The sequence below is a fragment of the Canis lupus genome, chromosome 14, assembly GCF_048164855.1.
Source record: "Canis lupus baileyi chromosome 14, mCanLup2.hap1, whole genome shotgun sequence".
Lineage (NCBI taxonomy): Eukaryota > Metazoa > Chordata > Mammalia > Carnivora > Canidae > Canis > Canis lupus.
The window spans coordinates 15019981-15035904 of NC_132851.1; the positions used below are offsets into that span (position 1 = coordinate 15019981).

The 15924-nt window shown below is 31.0% G+C and overlaps 1 protein-coding gene across 1 annotated transcript in view; it reads right to left on the minus strand.

Annotated features, from left to right (window-relative positions):
• CSMD3 (CUB and Sushi multiple domains 3) overlaps window positions 1-15924 on the minus strand; it is a 1168727-nt gene that overhangs the window by 740354 nt on the left and 412449 nt on the right. The window contains exon 6 of the mRNA XM_072774281.1: window positions 8766-8878. Coding sequence (XP_072630382.1) covers window positions 8766-8878 — 113 coding nt within the window. The remainder of the gene's footprint in view (window positions 1-8765; window positions 8879-15924) is intronic.

A 15924-nucleotide genomic window follows, 5' to 3' on the forward strand; every position in this document is an offset into this window, starting at 1 on the left:
GTTCAATATACTTCTCATTGCAACAGAATTTATAAAATACTGGATTTTGTTTGTTAAACACCAACTTAATCAATTATCTTTTGTTATGTGCTCATCCTTAGGTGATGTACAGAATCGCCCTCTCTGGAGACAGTAAATGTTAGCATTTAAGAATTCTTAATGTGAATAAAATTCTATCACATGTATCTATACACAAATGAATGCTATATGGAACAATATTGAATCACCATGAGGAACTATCATAAAATGATGGCAAATTTTGTAACCTACCAGATGTACTTGGAAATACAAGAGATTCAAATAGTTATGAACAAAAAATGTTATTCATGATTTCATTACTTTATAAAAATTTAAAATGCTCGCTAGAAATTATGTTAACTGAAAATACTAGCCCACAGTTGGTTGAGACAACAAAGATAGTGAATAGACTTACATGCATTTTTTAAAAAATGAATTTGCAATTAAAAAGTAGCTTAGATAATATTATTTAATCAGCACAGAATAAATTTTAACCTTATGTAGGAAATATGTATATTTGAGAGATCAATTTTGAACTTAATAATAGCCGGACAAGTATTTCTTGTTACTATTAATCTTGATACTGTAGATTTCTCTCATTCTTTGAGCCTCTGGGGATCCCTTTGATTTTAGGGAGTTCTTATACAACTTTGACTGAATATTACATTCTTTTAAAGTTTATATCTAGATATCAGTCTTGACAGTTATGGTGAAAAAGAATATGAAATATAAATTGCAAACAGTTCCTTTTTCAGAACAAGAAGCAAACCTGGAAGACATAGTTAATAGAGCTTTATAAAACCTGTGATTGGGGGATCCCTGGGTGGCGCAGCGGTTTGGCGCCTGCCTTTGGCCCAGGGCGCGATCCAGGAGACCCGGGATCGAATCCCACGTCGGGCTCCCGGTGCATGGAGCCTGCTCCTCCCTCTGCCTGTGTCTCTGCCTCTCTCTCTCTCTCTCTCTGTGTGACTATCATAAATAAATTAAAAAAAAATTAAAAAACAAACAAACAAAAAAAAAAACCTGTGATTGGAACGCCTGGGTGGCTCAGCGGTTTAGCGTCTGCCTTCGGCTCAGGGCGTGACCCTGGGTCCCGGGATCAAGTCCCACATCGGGCTCCCTGCATGGAGCCTGCTTCTCCCTCTGTCTCTCTCTCTCTCACTCTCTCCCTCTCTCTCTTTGTGTGTCTCTCATGAATAAATAAATAAAATCTTTAAAAAAATAAAACCTGCGATTAGTGAAAACTCAGGACGTGACACACAAACAGCTTTCATATCATCTAATAAGGACAGAAAGTCAAGATGCCCTTTTGTGTAAAAACTCTCATGGAGGATGGAAGTTAAAGATAATACAAGCATCTATATAAATTCGTTAAGCTATATTTGCTAAAGGAATTAATTCTGAAATCTTACAGCATTGACTTATGAAAAAATGTAAGCCCCTTAAAGACATATCCAGATTCAGCAGAACACCAGAGTAATAAGTGTCCAGCAAGTGGGTAGTTTTACACTTTATTGACCTATGGGCATTGGGTGGCAGATATGTATGAATGAATTAACACAGAGCCAGGACTCTGCCATGGGGTCATTATGGTAAGGAAAAAAGGAACTTGTAGTAGAAAATGAAACTTAAAAACCTGTAGCTAAAGAATAGATGGGAAGACCCAGAAAAAGATGTCATGGAGTAATCAGAAAGGTAGACAACTGACCATGCTTAAAGAGCATGCCACAAGTTGCCTTGTGGATACTAGAAGATTTCAACAGGATTCTTGGTAAACAAGAAGTAACATCACTGAAGCTGGTTAATATTAATGAATCAGAGCAAAGTTTTTATATATGGACAGTACATTTCACCCCATCATTATTAGGCCTCATAGGCTATCACTTACATCTACAAATTTTCTTTAAAAAAGAAGGAAGTAATCTAAATCCTGAAAGTTTGAGCTTCTGCCCCAAGAAATTTGAGTTAACACAAAAGAAACGTTTTTCCTACAAGAGACCGGCAAGTTTGTTCTATCGTTAGAAGGAAAGTATGAGCCAAATTAAAATGTTATACCAATATGAATTTTGTTTTCAATTGTATAGTTTTCATGCACTCTATTTTAAACCTACTATATGTTTTAGAAACTATTACCATTGGATATTTGATAATTATCTTCTATTCATAGTGGTTGCTTTATTTGAAAACAGTAATCTAAATCACAATCATTTTACTAGGATATTTCTGGATTCTCACAACTTTCATGAGATTGTAACATAAGGTTAATATAATTTGCCTTTCGCTTTTTAAGACATATCAAAAAAGGGTTTATATAAATGGATTAAATATCTGCCTAAGAAAGAACACTTAGCAAATCATAAAGATTTTACTTTAAGCATTAAATATTTTTTAAAGAAACAATAAAATATTGGCTTAAGTAAGAACACTTAACAAAGATATGCATTGAAGATCTTTCTTTAAAGTAACAATCTATGATATTTTCCTTCTTTACTATAAGTCAAAATCATTATAATATCAATGCTATGGAGATTGATTCAATTCCTTAGAAAATAATGAAAATTTTATAATATAATCCCCATATCATTTTTAATAGTCTGATTTCTATGACTATTTCTTAGGTACATACATTCTTTCTCTTTGCATTTTCTTGCTCTACTTTGCTTTAAACCCATTGTCATCTGGTTTTAAAGTGATCTTCTTTATCAGAATCTGAATGTAATACTTCCAAAATACCTTTTTTCTCAAAAAGGACATCCATCAATAACTCTGGGTATTCTCTGTGTTGATGCATATAGTTAACTAACAACCAGAATAAAAGGACTATAAAACAGTGAGATGAGATAAATGAAATATTATTCCTAATATTCTACTTTATATCTAAAATCTCATTTCATATATTAAAACTATGGTCCAACTCTAAATACTATCAGTCATATGGCTTACTTTTAATTCATAAATGTTAAAATGTTTAGCAAGATAAAGTATTTTACTAGAAACGATTATGTTTGACTAAAGTTAAACAAAAGGAAATCAATAACATTGTGTTTCTGATATACAATGCCTTGCTCAGTTTACTAGGTTGTATTTCATAGTGAAATGTCTACTTCAGAAAAATTTGAAATGAAATGACAATTAGCCAGTTTACTGTCAAACACTCCCACAATTTCTGAACAGAATTTTGTTCTGGGGGATATATAAGAAGATTGGCAAATAAGTTTTAAGGATGGGAATGAAAAAGTAAATATAGTTAGTTATGGAAGAATTTAATTCTATCATCAAATAATATGGTAAAAAGCCTTAAATGTCTTATTGGCATGGACTATAAAACATAAATTTTACATCACAGAGAAAAATGCTATCAGGGAGTCCTTAATGGTTCTTTTAGAGACCAGGAGTTACTTAGGACATTTTAACTATTAAATTTCTTCACTATCTCTGCTGGTTTTGTAGGTACCAATTACAACAGTGAACTAGACAAGTTCATAAAGCTAGAAGTAAAAAATATATTTTTTAACCTCACACTAAAATTAAAAAGAAAAAGAAAATTTCCAGATGAAAGTAATGGTTTAGCACAGAATGAGATTTGAAGGGGAAAAAAAGTGATGTCAATAATAAAATAAAAAAGACATAAAGTACAAGATTAGAAGTTATTTTCAAACACTATATACCAATGAAATTCAACATCTCATTCTCTTAAAACTCAGTAAATTAAAATAACTAGCTGACTTTCTAAGTTTAAAATATGTAGTTTTTCTAATGTTTGAAACGGAGATTATTTTGAGATAACAATTCAAGTACAGTCTATGAATTTTCCCACAGTATGCACTCTCTAAAATTAATACTTACTTTAATATGAAATATATATATTGCATACTTTTTGAATTGTATTTAAAAAGCCTTGTCTATTGCCTTCACCAGGAAAATAACCCAATTGACCATGTCCAGCATTCCTATTACATTAAACTATGTACACCTAAGTTATCCAAATCAAAAGTGTTAATCTTCTCCTACTATATCACAGTCCCAACTCCAACGTTGAAATCATATGACTCACATTGACGATTATCAAATTAGAGGAAGAGTTTTATGATTAGAATGTTGAGGTAGGATTCCTTGTGCTTTATTACAAATGGATATATGAAGGTAAACCAAGAAAAACTGATGCCTAAGCAAAATTAGAAAAAAAAATATCATTACACAGATTGCTTGGATGTTATGCTTTATTTTTAAATTTGAACTGTATTATTTTAAATACTATTATAAATTTTTATAACACAACTGAGTTTATTTTCTTTAAATCTCATTTTTAAAACTGTATTCTAAGGAAAAGAGTATTCCCTGGAGAAATGTGGGAATGCACCTACAAAACATAAAATTTTACACTTTTATATGTGATCCTTGGATTCAAATTTATGTTGGATCACAACTTTTAAACTAATTCTACCTCATGCTTAAAGTATGTTTCTCACTCATTTTCTGTGGTTATTTCTTTCCACTGAAGCATTTTTATTCACTGAATGTCTGACTTTTACCTACAGAAATCCTAATACATTTTGATTTGCACAATTATGTGCCTGGTAATTGTGACTTTTTATTTATTTATTTATTTATTTATTTATTTATTTATTTATTATTTACTGATAGAGAAAATGAGGCTCAGATCAGCAATTACAATCTCAATCTCAAAGATTTCACTTCTTAGTCTTTCCTTTGATAAACTACACTGGACCCCCTGATGACTTTATCTTTGTTCAGGTACTCTCCACTCACATTTATGTCAAAACACTTCCAAATGTAAGAAATGGAGTTCTACTCCAAAGTTGTTTTTCACTTAAATTATGTGAATCTAAAATGCTACAGGCCACTATATAACTGAATTTTATGGCAGTGCATTTTCAATACAATTTGAAAGTTCAATTCATTAACTACATTTTTATCACCAAAAAACCACACAGCTGATCCCAAAACAATGACAACCTCTTTGAGAAACTATGTAATAAAATATTTTCCCTCCTAACTTTAAAATACACTGTATTTTACAACGCATGTATCTTTGTTAAATTGAAAATAAGTGCCTATAAAATATTAACCTATATAAGAAAAATCACATAAAATTATAGAAGAAAAGGAAAAATCAAAACAGGATAAAATCTGTAAGAATTTGAAAAACTTAATCTATAATATAGAAATATTCATATATTTGGGTAATTGGAGCTAGTTGTGTGCTGCAGTTCCTAAACATACATGCCAAAGACAGTTTTGTGATTATCTACAGCTACATCATCTTTGTACAGTAAGAAAATGTGATATGTTGGAACACCTAAAATGAAGAATGTAATAATATGTCATACTTGAATAATTGACACTGATGGGTTAAATCATAATACTTTTTTTTTTAATAAACATCATTTAGAGGTAATGTTTTCTGTATTGGCAATTGCCATCTGAAAATCTCATTCCAATTTATAAATTAAGAACACATGATCAAATATTTATAGAAATAGAAAATAAATAGATTGTACGTTTATAATAAAAATCAAATGACAATGCTATGTTTCAATAAATAAATACGAGAAATTCCAAAGACCACAGTTAAAGAAAAATTACACCACTTATGTGTGAAGTAGAATGATTCAAGCTCTCATTAAAAAAGGTTTAATGAAACTTGAATGCAGGAAGAAGTTTAAAAACAAAGACTAATAAAGTAAAATGATATTGGAATGAGTTTCTTTGGGGGAAAGTTGAACATTAAAGAGGAAAAATTGAAAAGCATAGTAAATAGGGTTTTCAAAGAAGATATTTCCAAAATAAAGAAATTCAGAGGGAAAAGAAGAGTCAGTTTTGCTGATTTTAGATAGAAGTGAACATATTCAGTATGGGTTCTGGGAAGGGGAGTAATCTGTATATCAACGGCATTTATTTAAATCAAGACCTAGTATTTTTAAGTTAAAACAGAACTATATTTGTTAGTGTGTTATCCACTACCTCTACTTAACCCTATTTAAATTATATGTAAACCAATAAGGAAGCTAGCTTCTAACACAATGTAAAAGAGGCTCTATTGAGGAAAGCATGTTCATGTGTCCATATGCCTACTCTATCAATTATGGGCACACTATAAAACATAGCTAATGTCATTCAGGAGCCTTTAGTAAGTTTGCAATTAATTTTCATGATATTTTATAAAGAACACAGGTTAAACAGAAATTCTATGGAGAAAATAATCAGTCACTGGAAACCTAGAGTTTCATTAAAACATTAAATAAATTCAAAATAATAGATAATTCAATAATAATCACTGAGTACTCAGTATTTGAGTTATTAAGATGTGTACTACATGGAGACCTGGTTGTGACTTTTATACAGTATATTCATAATTTTTGTTCTCTTCAATTGGCTTTAATCTAGATACCATTGATATTAAATGGTGGCATGGTACAATGTGAAACAGCATGATTAGCATTTCATGCTAGGGCATGTCTTTCAGACTGTCAGAATTATGAATTTTACAGCCATTTAACTTAGCTTTTTACAGGGTATTTTTTTAGTTCAAATTTCTTTGTTTGTTTATAGTTTCAAGAATTACTTATCCAACTGAATTTATGTTGTCTAGGTAAAATATCATTTGGACATAATGCAGTGAGAAAAGTCAGGCCTAAATCAGGAAAGTTTTAAAAGAATACATATAAGGGTAGATTTTTATATAATAAAACTTTTTGATCATATTATAAAACCAAAGCTTCCATTTTCTTAGGCCACTTTATTTCCTCTGTATTGTGTAGATATAGATTACACCAGAAATTACCTCTTTTGAGCTCCTTTTCCTGAAGAAAAAAATTCACACCCCATAAAACACTTCCTTTCCATTTTACTACAGTGAATTCATTGTTAGGCTTTTTTTCAGTCCTGAAACCAGATGGGCAATGCTAGAAAATCAAATTGAACCTGAAGGTACTATAAAATTCAATTTAAGATCAGCAAGTAGAATACTGAAAATAATAATTAAATACACAAATCTACTGGTAGCTTTGCACTACTGCCTTATAATGCAAAGCAACCCTATCTAAAGACACCAGCTTCATGAAACCATACTACATAAAGCAAATGAAGCATCATTTTATTTTGAGAGAGGAGATCATCTTTTTCCTCCACTTAAATATAAAATACTCTATTTCTACTCAGATAAGGAGGAAAAGCCATCTCACTGGAACATTCCATGAATCTAGTAGAAAAGATCACCACATGAGTCAAAGATGATAGTCTTTTGAATTTCTGCCATGCCATCTGCTTTAAGTCGTTGCAGAAGGGAATTAGAGCCATAAAATCATGTGGCTGGAAAACTCCAAAAGGAAGGGGTCAACCTAGAGAGATAAAGAAGCTCACAACATTTCTTTTTTTCTTTTCAATAGAAAGAGTCCTGATTCCTGAAGTACACAAAAATTTTAGAAATTGAAATTGGAAATTCAAGAAAATGTTTATTTCAAATTTAAAAGTGACACTGGCTAAGTTTGGTAAGATTCAAGACACTATGCTCTGGGCAGCTATCTTTAACAAAATATATAAAAATAATCTTCTATGCATATTTAATTTTCAATTTCAAAATACGGTATTTTATGGTAAATAATGTATCCTGTTTTGAGAAATGCATGGATTTAAAAGCATATTTGCATTCATGCTTCCATTCAAATTAACTACATTAGCAATAGAAATTATAGATTTTTGTACAGTGGAATTTGTCTAAAATCTTTACTTCTATTATCTTAGGGATTTTTTACAGTAATATACAATATACTATTATAAATGTCAAAATACAATCAGATTTATCTGTTACTACTGTCAGAAATCTTATTGATAGGACAGCTATAGATAGGCTACTTATTTTCAAAATATAAATGAATTGTTGAAATTTGTATTTCAGAAAACAGTATGTGGCCTAATAACATTTTAGGTATTAACTATAAGCTGCCTAAAATCACCATATTAAATTTGTAAAGTGCCTAAGACCTGAGACTACTACAAAGGAAAGTATTAAATAAAAAAAGAAAAACAGATAAACGGAAAAGTGTAACTGTAGTAGTGCTCAGAATTCCCTTCACAGTAGCTGATACACTACTGAGAATGAAATGAATTATTTACATAAGTAGTCTGAAGATAAAAAATAGACTAAACCCACATAGTATTACTAAACATTGTAGAAGCTACATTTTCATTAACACTCCATCTTCATAATAATCTTGTTCTAAATAAAGGGGTTTTTCAAGTTAATACATCAAATGCTATATCCCACTTATTCAAAATTATGCCTATTAATAAAAATAGTGGGTAATAATCCTAACAAGGTTAATTAAAATAGCAATAGCAAACACACAGTATATGAAAATGGATTTCAGTTGAGGGAGAGCCTATTTACAACTGCAGGTTTTCTGTAGTGTTTTGTGGGACAGCTTTAGGAAGTGTGTCCAATCACTGAAGCACTTTATTAAAGTAAAATATGACATCTGTTACATATTACTTTTTAGGAGTCATAATATTCTTTATCTTGAATGCTGGGCTATAAAAACCAACTAACTTTTCTATTGCAATTTAAATATTATCACATTATTGCCTCAGCAAGAGAATGACCATTTTTGCTTATTCAAATTAACATTTATTAATGCAAAAGATATTTTGCTTCTATCACAAAATGCAGCTGTATAAACCAAATCATTTCATGTATCAAAAGAAACAAAGGTATTCATTAAATATACCTTGATATGGAGCACTAAATCCACGATATCGATGATTGCTGTCTGTAACAAAATGCAGTCTGAGCCAGTTTTTGTTGCTGATAATTGGTGGTGGTATATTCATTCCAGATAACCTGAATTATGGAAGACAACAACAAAAAATCTTTAAAAACTTTTCAGCAGTAAATGTTTTCACTGAATTGGGACTCCAAAAGAAAAAAAGAGGTAGCTATATATAATACTCAACAGAATTTTTAATATTTTATGTATTAATAAATTAGTTATTTTATGCATAGAAAGGTCAGTCATAGAACAGGGCAACTGCAAAAGTGCTTTCTAATCAAGTTGCATATAATAAAATACACTATGAACTGGGTATAATTTTTGATTCACCCAAATTTATTGCCTAGATAATAATAAACATAATGGAGTCTCAGTTGATAGTATTGGTCCTTTTGCTCTTCAAGTATATATTGATACAGTATAGTTAGAAAATAGACTTCACAGCAATTGATATACTATTTCTACCAAATGCATTTTCCATATTTCATATTCAATGCCAAATTTCCCAATTTCTTTTCATGAGGCAAACACTCTTTTAATGTGATTTCACAATACTATAAATTTTCATGATTAGATTTCATTATAATATATATAATGCACCAGAGGTCTGCCCCAAATGACAGACAGAAAATGGATTGTATTTTGGAAGTATATTTAGTCTCCATATATTTAGTCACAAAGGTATCATTTCATAGTCTTCTTAAAGCAAGGTATGTAAAGCAAAACTTTGAAACTGTGCCATATCAAATATTAGTTGGTCATGCTCAACGGATGAAGTAACTCTCTTGTTCTATATCTTTCAAAGATTTTCATGGAAGCAGTTTCTCTAATTTCATTCAATAAAGGAGTATTACTCCTGTATACTACTCATTTAAATCCTAGGTGTGTGCTATAAAGCCAAGGTAAAATATTCTCAAAAGCTAGGCTACTACATAGTGGAGGAGAGTTCTTCATTAAAGTTTCCTAATAACTAGTACATGATGTATCTTCCTATTTTTCAAAGCTTTTGCTTTTCTTTATCACACAGTAAAATACCTGGGGTGTGTGTGTTTGTATGTGTGTATGTTGGGGGAAGGTGATTACAACTCTTCTCTCACTGCTTTAAAGGCAGTCATTCAATAAATAAATAAATAAATAAATAAATAAATAAATAAATAAAAAATAAATAAATAAATAAATAAATAAAGGCAGTCATTCTAGGGAATTCATAGAAAGAAATTGGAATATGGTGAGACGCAGACATGGTGATGCAAGGGCCCTTTATCCAACACCTTCTGTTATTTTCCCCAAAACCTACCTTTCCCAGGATGTTTGGGAACTAATCATCACTTTCCATAGATGACTGTCTACCATGATAGAAATATGAATTCACCTTTACTGTATCATTGTGAGTGCAGGTATACACACAGACATATACAATGGTCTTGGCAAAATTACTATGTAATCTCATGATTCTAACATGAACAATATGGCTTCTATCACACATTCCTTATCCCTCATTCTGCTTTGGAATGCATCTTATCTAACTTTTCCTTATTAATGCCCTATTTTCTCTTTTCATAGGGGTGGCTCTCTTTATTGATGCGACTGGCTCCTTTTGTCACATCTGAATTTAGCAAATAAAAATATGTATGTAATAGAGCTTTATAAATTTAAGACTTAAGTTCTAAATTTTTACTTCTTCACTTTCAAAACTATCCAGGTTATGTTTCTCTTTGTTTGCTTGTTGGTTGGTTCAGTTTGAAAAGCAATTCAATGAGAAAGTATTTAGATTTGATACAATTTTATTTTCAACAGACTAGCATGTTTCATGCCAGATTTTGATTTACAATTTGGTTCTCTTCACTTCCTTGACTTGATGCCCATAAATATCCATTAGGGAAAGTTTAAATTACTTTTCTCAGTCTGCATACATTTCTAAGTATAATGAGACAACAATACATGGATGGTTGTAATATATTAAAGTATAGAGTTTGAAGAGAGGCCCTTAGAAGATTCAATAAATGAGAAACAACTCAACAAGGACATCAACAAGAGTGAGAGAGGAAAGAAGATTAAACAGACAATGAAAAGGATAAACTTCTAACCTTTCTCAGGGACATGAAAATAATTTCAGCAATAGTGGGTAGAAAATGCAAGTAATAGCTACTATGGAACTATAGTTTGCAACCTGAATTCACCTTCAGGAATTGAGAAAGGTGGAACTGAATAAATCAGAGCTACAAGAGCTGAAGGCACAATGCACATGAGATGGAGAAAATAATGGCAATTTAGCAGGGGTGAAAATAAGAAGACATTCCTGACAGCCTCAATGCTTCAGTTTATGAAGCAGAGCTGTAGGCAAGCCAAGATGCTGAACCAGAAAGCAAGTGCACCACAGCATCTCCCTTCCAAATGGTAGTCCCCTGTATTGTATGTTATTTATTTTTTTTTTATTTTTTATTTTTTTTTTTTTGTTATTTAAAGATAATTTACACAATATGCCGCTGTGTCTTATGGAGCAACCAGGAAATGCATGTACATATCTCTGTACCATATTTCATATGTTATTAGGACATCTTGGAAATGGAAGTTTGAGAAAAAATGCTGCCCAGAAAGATTCTAATAAATTAATTAATTTAGATAAATAATTTATGTATTAAATTTATTAATTTAGATAAATAATTTATTAAGTGGTAAAGGAGATATTTCCTAAATAAAACTCATTGTTATTCTTATATCATCACTATGGTCATCTAAAGGTAAGCAAAAACAGGTTCATTCTAGAACAAAGTCTGTGAGAATAATCTCTTGACAATGAAGAGATTTGGTGCATTCAACAGTTACTCACTGAGCACTGACTATATGACAAGCACTGATACTAATAGTTGAAAATACAGTAATGAAGAAGACAGACAAGATCCATAATCTTGCAAAGTGAAAATAAAGAAGGTAATATAGATAAATCAATAAGACAATTTAAGATGGTGGCAAATGATGTACAAAAAAATAAAATGGTAACATGACAAAAAAACCTTCTAGAAATGAAATTTCAATTGTTTAATGTCTTTTCCATTTTACACACAAAGCAGCCGCACTCATGATTATATGTCTTAAATTACTAAATTTACTAAACTGCATTTTAGGAAATTTAAATAAAAGAAAATTACGAAAAATATCATAAATGTATAAGCTACTATTGTTATTTGTATGTAAGAGGATTTCAAACCCTATATTTTGAGTATTTAATTTTTCTTTTGCTTTTTTAAATTTATTTTATTTAATAAATTTGAATGGGCATACTAAATTAGTAATGACATAAAATTTCATTTTATATTCAATGTAGAAATACAATAATGCAATGTAACTTGCCAATATTAACCTTTACATAATTTTTAATTTATATAATTTTCTGTAGAAATAGGTAACTAAATCAACTAGTATTTACTTATTTTAACAAACTGATATTTTATAAAATCAGTTGCAACATTTTCTTTCCTTTTTTTAGATTTTATTTATTTGTTCATAGACACACAGAGAGAGGCAGAGACACAGGCAGAGAGAGGAAGAAGCAGGCTCCATGCAGGGAGCCCGATGTGGGACTCAATCCCGTGTCTCCAGGATCACACCCCAGGCTGCAGGCGGCGCCAAACCGCTGCGCCACCGGGGCTGCCCAGTTGCAACATTTTCTATTGCAGATAGTGCCTTAGAGAATATGATTATAATCATTACCAAAAATTTTTTAATCATTTAAGTATAAGAAAACCTGGGGAAAAAAACACAGATATTTACTATTTTTTAGAAGTACTGAAATCTATTTTGAGCCTATGTCTTTGATTTGTAACTCTGTCAGATGTTTATTGCTGTTATTTGTTGATCTCTGCTTCTCAACTCAAAATTAGTACTTGCAAAAACAGATGTTATCTTTGGGACTCTAACATCTATTTTTTTCATATTTCCAATGCTCTAAAATCATTCAAACCTAATGACCTGTCTTCCCTCATTTTTAGTACCCAGAAGCACAGTCAAACCTCAAGCCCATAATTATTCAAATCATCACCCAAGTGACTCAAAAACCTCACCCTCCTAACACAGTTCTCCTGCACTCTTCTAATTTTACTTTTTTCTCTCTTTTGCTCTCTCTGTCTCCCCCTTTTTTACCTCCTTTGACCTACTTCTTTCTCTGGCACTGAGATAAGATTTATTCCTCACGTTTTCTCTGTTCTCCAAGATTTTGTAAAATCAATCGTCCTACTTTGAACTGTAAATAATTCCTAAAATTCATTCTTGTATCTTAATTAACTCAAGGCCTTTTTATGAACTTCTCTTTAAGGCTAAAATATCTATCTCTCTTTATATATATATATATATATATATATATATATATATATATATATATATAGTTTTACCTTCATTTGCTTAATCATTCTCAGAGAAGCCAGCCTTAGGATTTCAAGGTTGAGATAAATACCAAATAGCATCTGTCCTCACAGAGAACCTTAGCACAATCTTATTACATCATTCATTATTTTGTATGGTAGTAAGTTTTCCATCCTCTCTATTGAATTCCTGGTGCTAAACACAATGATTGATGAATAGTGGGTGTACACTGATGTTATTTATCAACAAAATACAAAAGTATAACTGGGCACATGGCCTCTTTTAGTACTTATGTATTTGCAGTTTCCTATATTTAGTCAGTAATTATATTTCATACTATTAACATATGCTCTAGTGGTCTTCTTTATTCAAAATACATCTAAGCTTCTATTTTCTTCATAAGTCTTTAATTCCCTTAACCGGAAGTTATCCCTCTGTTCCTTGATCGTCAAAAACAGTTGTTAAAACTCTTATGACAGTTATCACAACTTTCATATGATTATATTCTATAAATAAGGAATTGGAAGCAGGAACCACAATGGTTCAATTATCCTTGAATGCATAAGCATATTTCAAATTATAGATAATGAACAGATGTTACTCATATTAAGTAACATCCTATCACAAAATTTCTCAAAGTGTGTTCTAGTGAATATGAGCCACCAAAACGGACTTTGGGGATAAGAGAAGGTACCTCAGTCAAAAGGACTTCGAATTGTTGTTTTGAAACCATATCCCCTTCTCCAGATTCTTATTTTTATTATTTATTTTTGTTTATTTATTTATTTATTTATTTATTTGTTTGTTTGTTTGTTTATTTATTTTTAGTATTAACTCAGAATTTCAACTATCAGTCTCCCATTCCCATGCTTTGGGAATAAAATCAAATACATGTAGTACAATTGTTTCACAGAACGCTTTCAGAAATCACTAATTTTATATTTTCATTTATGTCTGGATAGAAATGCATTTCATAGTCCCAGAAAAAATAAAACAGCATCTTTAAAAATAGTCAAACAAGAAAAACTCATAAACTTTCTATTATTTCGACAGCTTATTATAAGCTAGAAAAATTATTTTCACAACAAAATTAATCTATTTCTGAGATAACATTAAAGGCACTAATCTTCCATGCCATGGAATTGATGAGTACTCTGTGTGTAGACTGTACAGATATTCACACTGACCAGGTTGACCAGGTTGTGCTTTTTATTTTTTTAAACACAGATGTCTATGTTCTTGACTAGATATTTAAAAGTCACTGAACTGCAGAACACAAAATCCTATGTGGTTTTAACAAGACCATTAAGAAGCTAAGCATTGTATTATGCAGTCCAATTATTCAGAAGCCAGATGTTATAAAGTATTTACAAAGCAAATGAGAAAAGTGGCTACACTAAATATTCTTCTCTTTCTATCCCCTCCCCCCTTTACTCAAACTACCACTTGCTTATCCCCATCTCTACCCTGACTCTCGTTTCCCGTGTATCCCCTAATTCTCTGATCTATCTTTTAGATATTTTTCTAATGAAAACTAGATGCTGTAGAATAGTGTTACTTTTATTTAAACACGTGCTTCAGGAAAATCTCTGTATTTCAAATATAATGTGTGTGTGTCCAACTACCAAAATTTAATGAGGATGAAATAGAAAAGTTTAATAGTACTATAATCATTTCCAAATTGAGTTTGTAATTAAAAACTAGAAAAAAATCTCCACATCCAGATGTTTTTTTAATAGAGATTATACTAAACATATAAAGAATTAAAAGCAATTTTACCCATTCTTTTCCAGAAAATAGAAGAGATGGGAACGCTTCTCAATTCATTTTACAAAGTGAGTATTACACTGATAATCAAGCCAGACAAGGTCAGTATTAAAAAAAAAAAAAAAAAGGGATGCCATGGGTGGCTCAGCAGTTGAGCATCTGTCTGTCTTTGGCTCAGGGTGTGATCCTGGAGTCCTGGGATCCAGTCCCACATCAGCTTCCTGCGAGGAGCCTGCTACACTCTCTGCCTATGTCTCTGCCTCTCTCTCTCTCTCTCTCTGTGTGTGTCTCTCATGAATAAATAAGATATTTTTCAAAAAGAAAATAAACAAAGAATTTAAAATGACAAATAAAAAACTTCAGACCAATATCCCTCATGAACTTAGATACAAAAACCCTCAATAAAATATTAGCAAGTTGAATCCATCAAGGTATAAAAAGAATTACACACCATGACCTAGTGAGATTTATTCAAACTATATAAAGCAGACTCAATCTTTGAAAATCAATTAATGTAATTCACCATATCAACAAGCTGTAAAAGAAAATTTAATGATCAAATGAATTGACACAGAAAAAACATTTCACAAAATCCAACATCTATTCATAATAAAAACTTGCAGCAAATTAGGAAGAGAGGGACCATCCTCAACTTGACAAAGAGCATATACAAAAACCTATAACATCATACTTAATGTTGAATTACTGAATTTTTTTTTATTAAGATCAGGAACACAGCACATGATTCTTATTCAACAGTGTGCGAGAAGTTCTAGTAAGTCAATAAGGCATGGAAAGGAAGTTAAAAGGAGTATATCTTGGAAAGAAAGAACCTGTCCCTACTCAAGATGACATGATTATTTATGTAGAAAAGCCCAAGAAATTTACAAAATAAACTCCTAGATCTAATAAGTGCATTCATCCTGGTCACTGGATATAAGATAAATTAAAACACACACACATGCACACACACACACAGACACACACACAA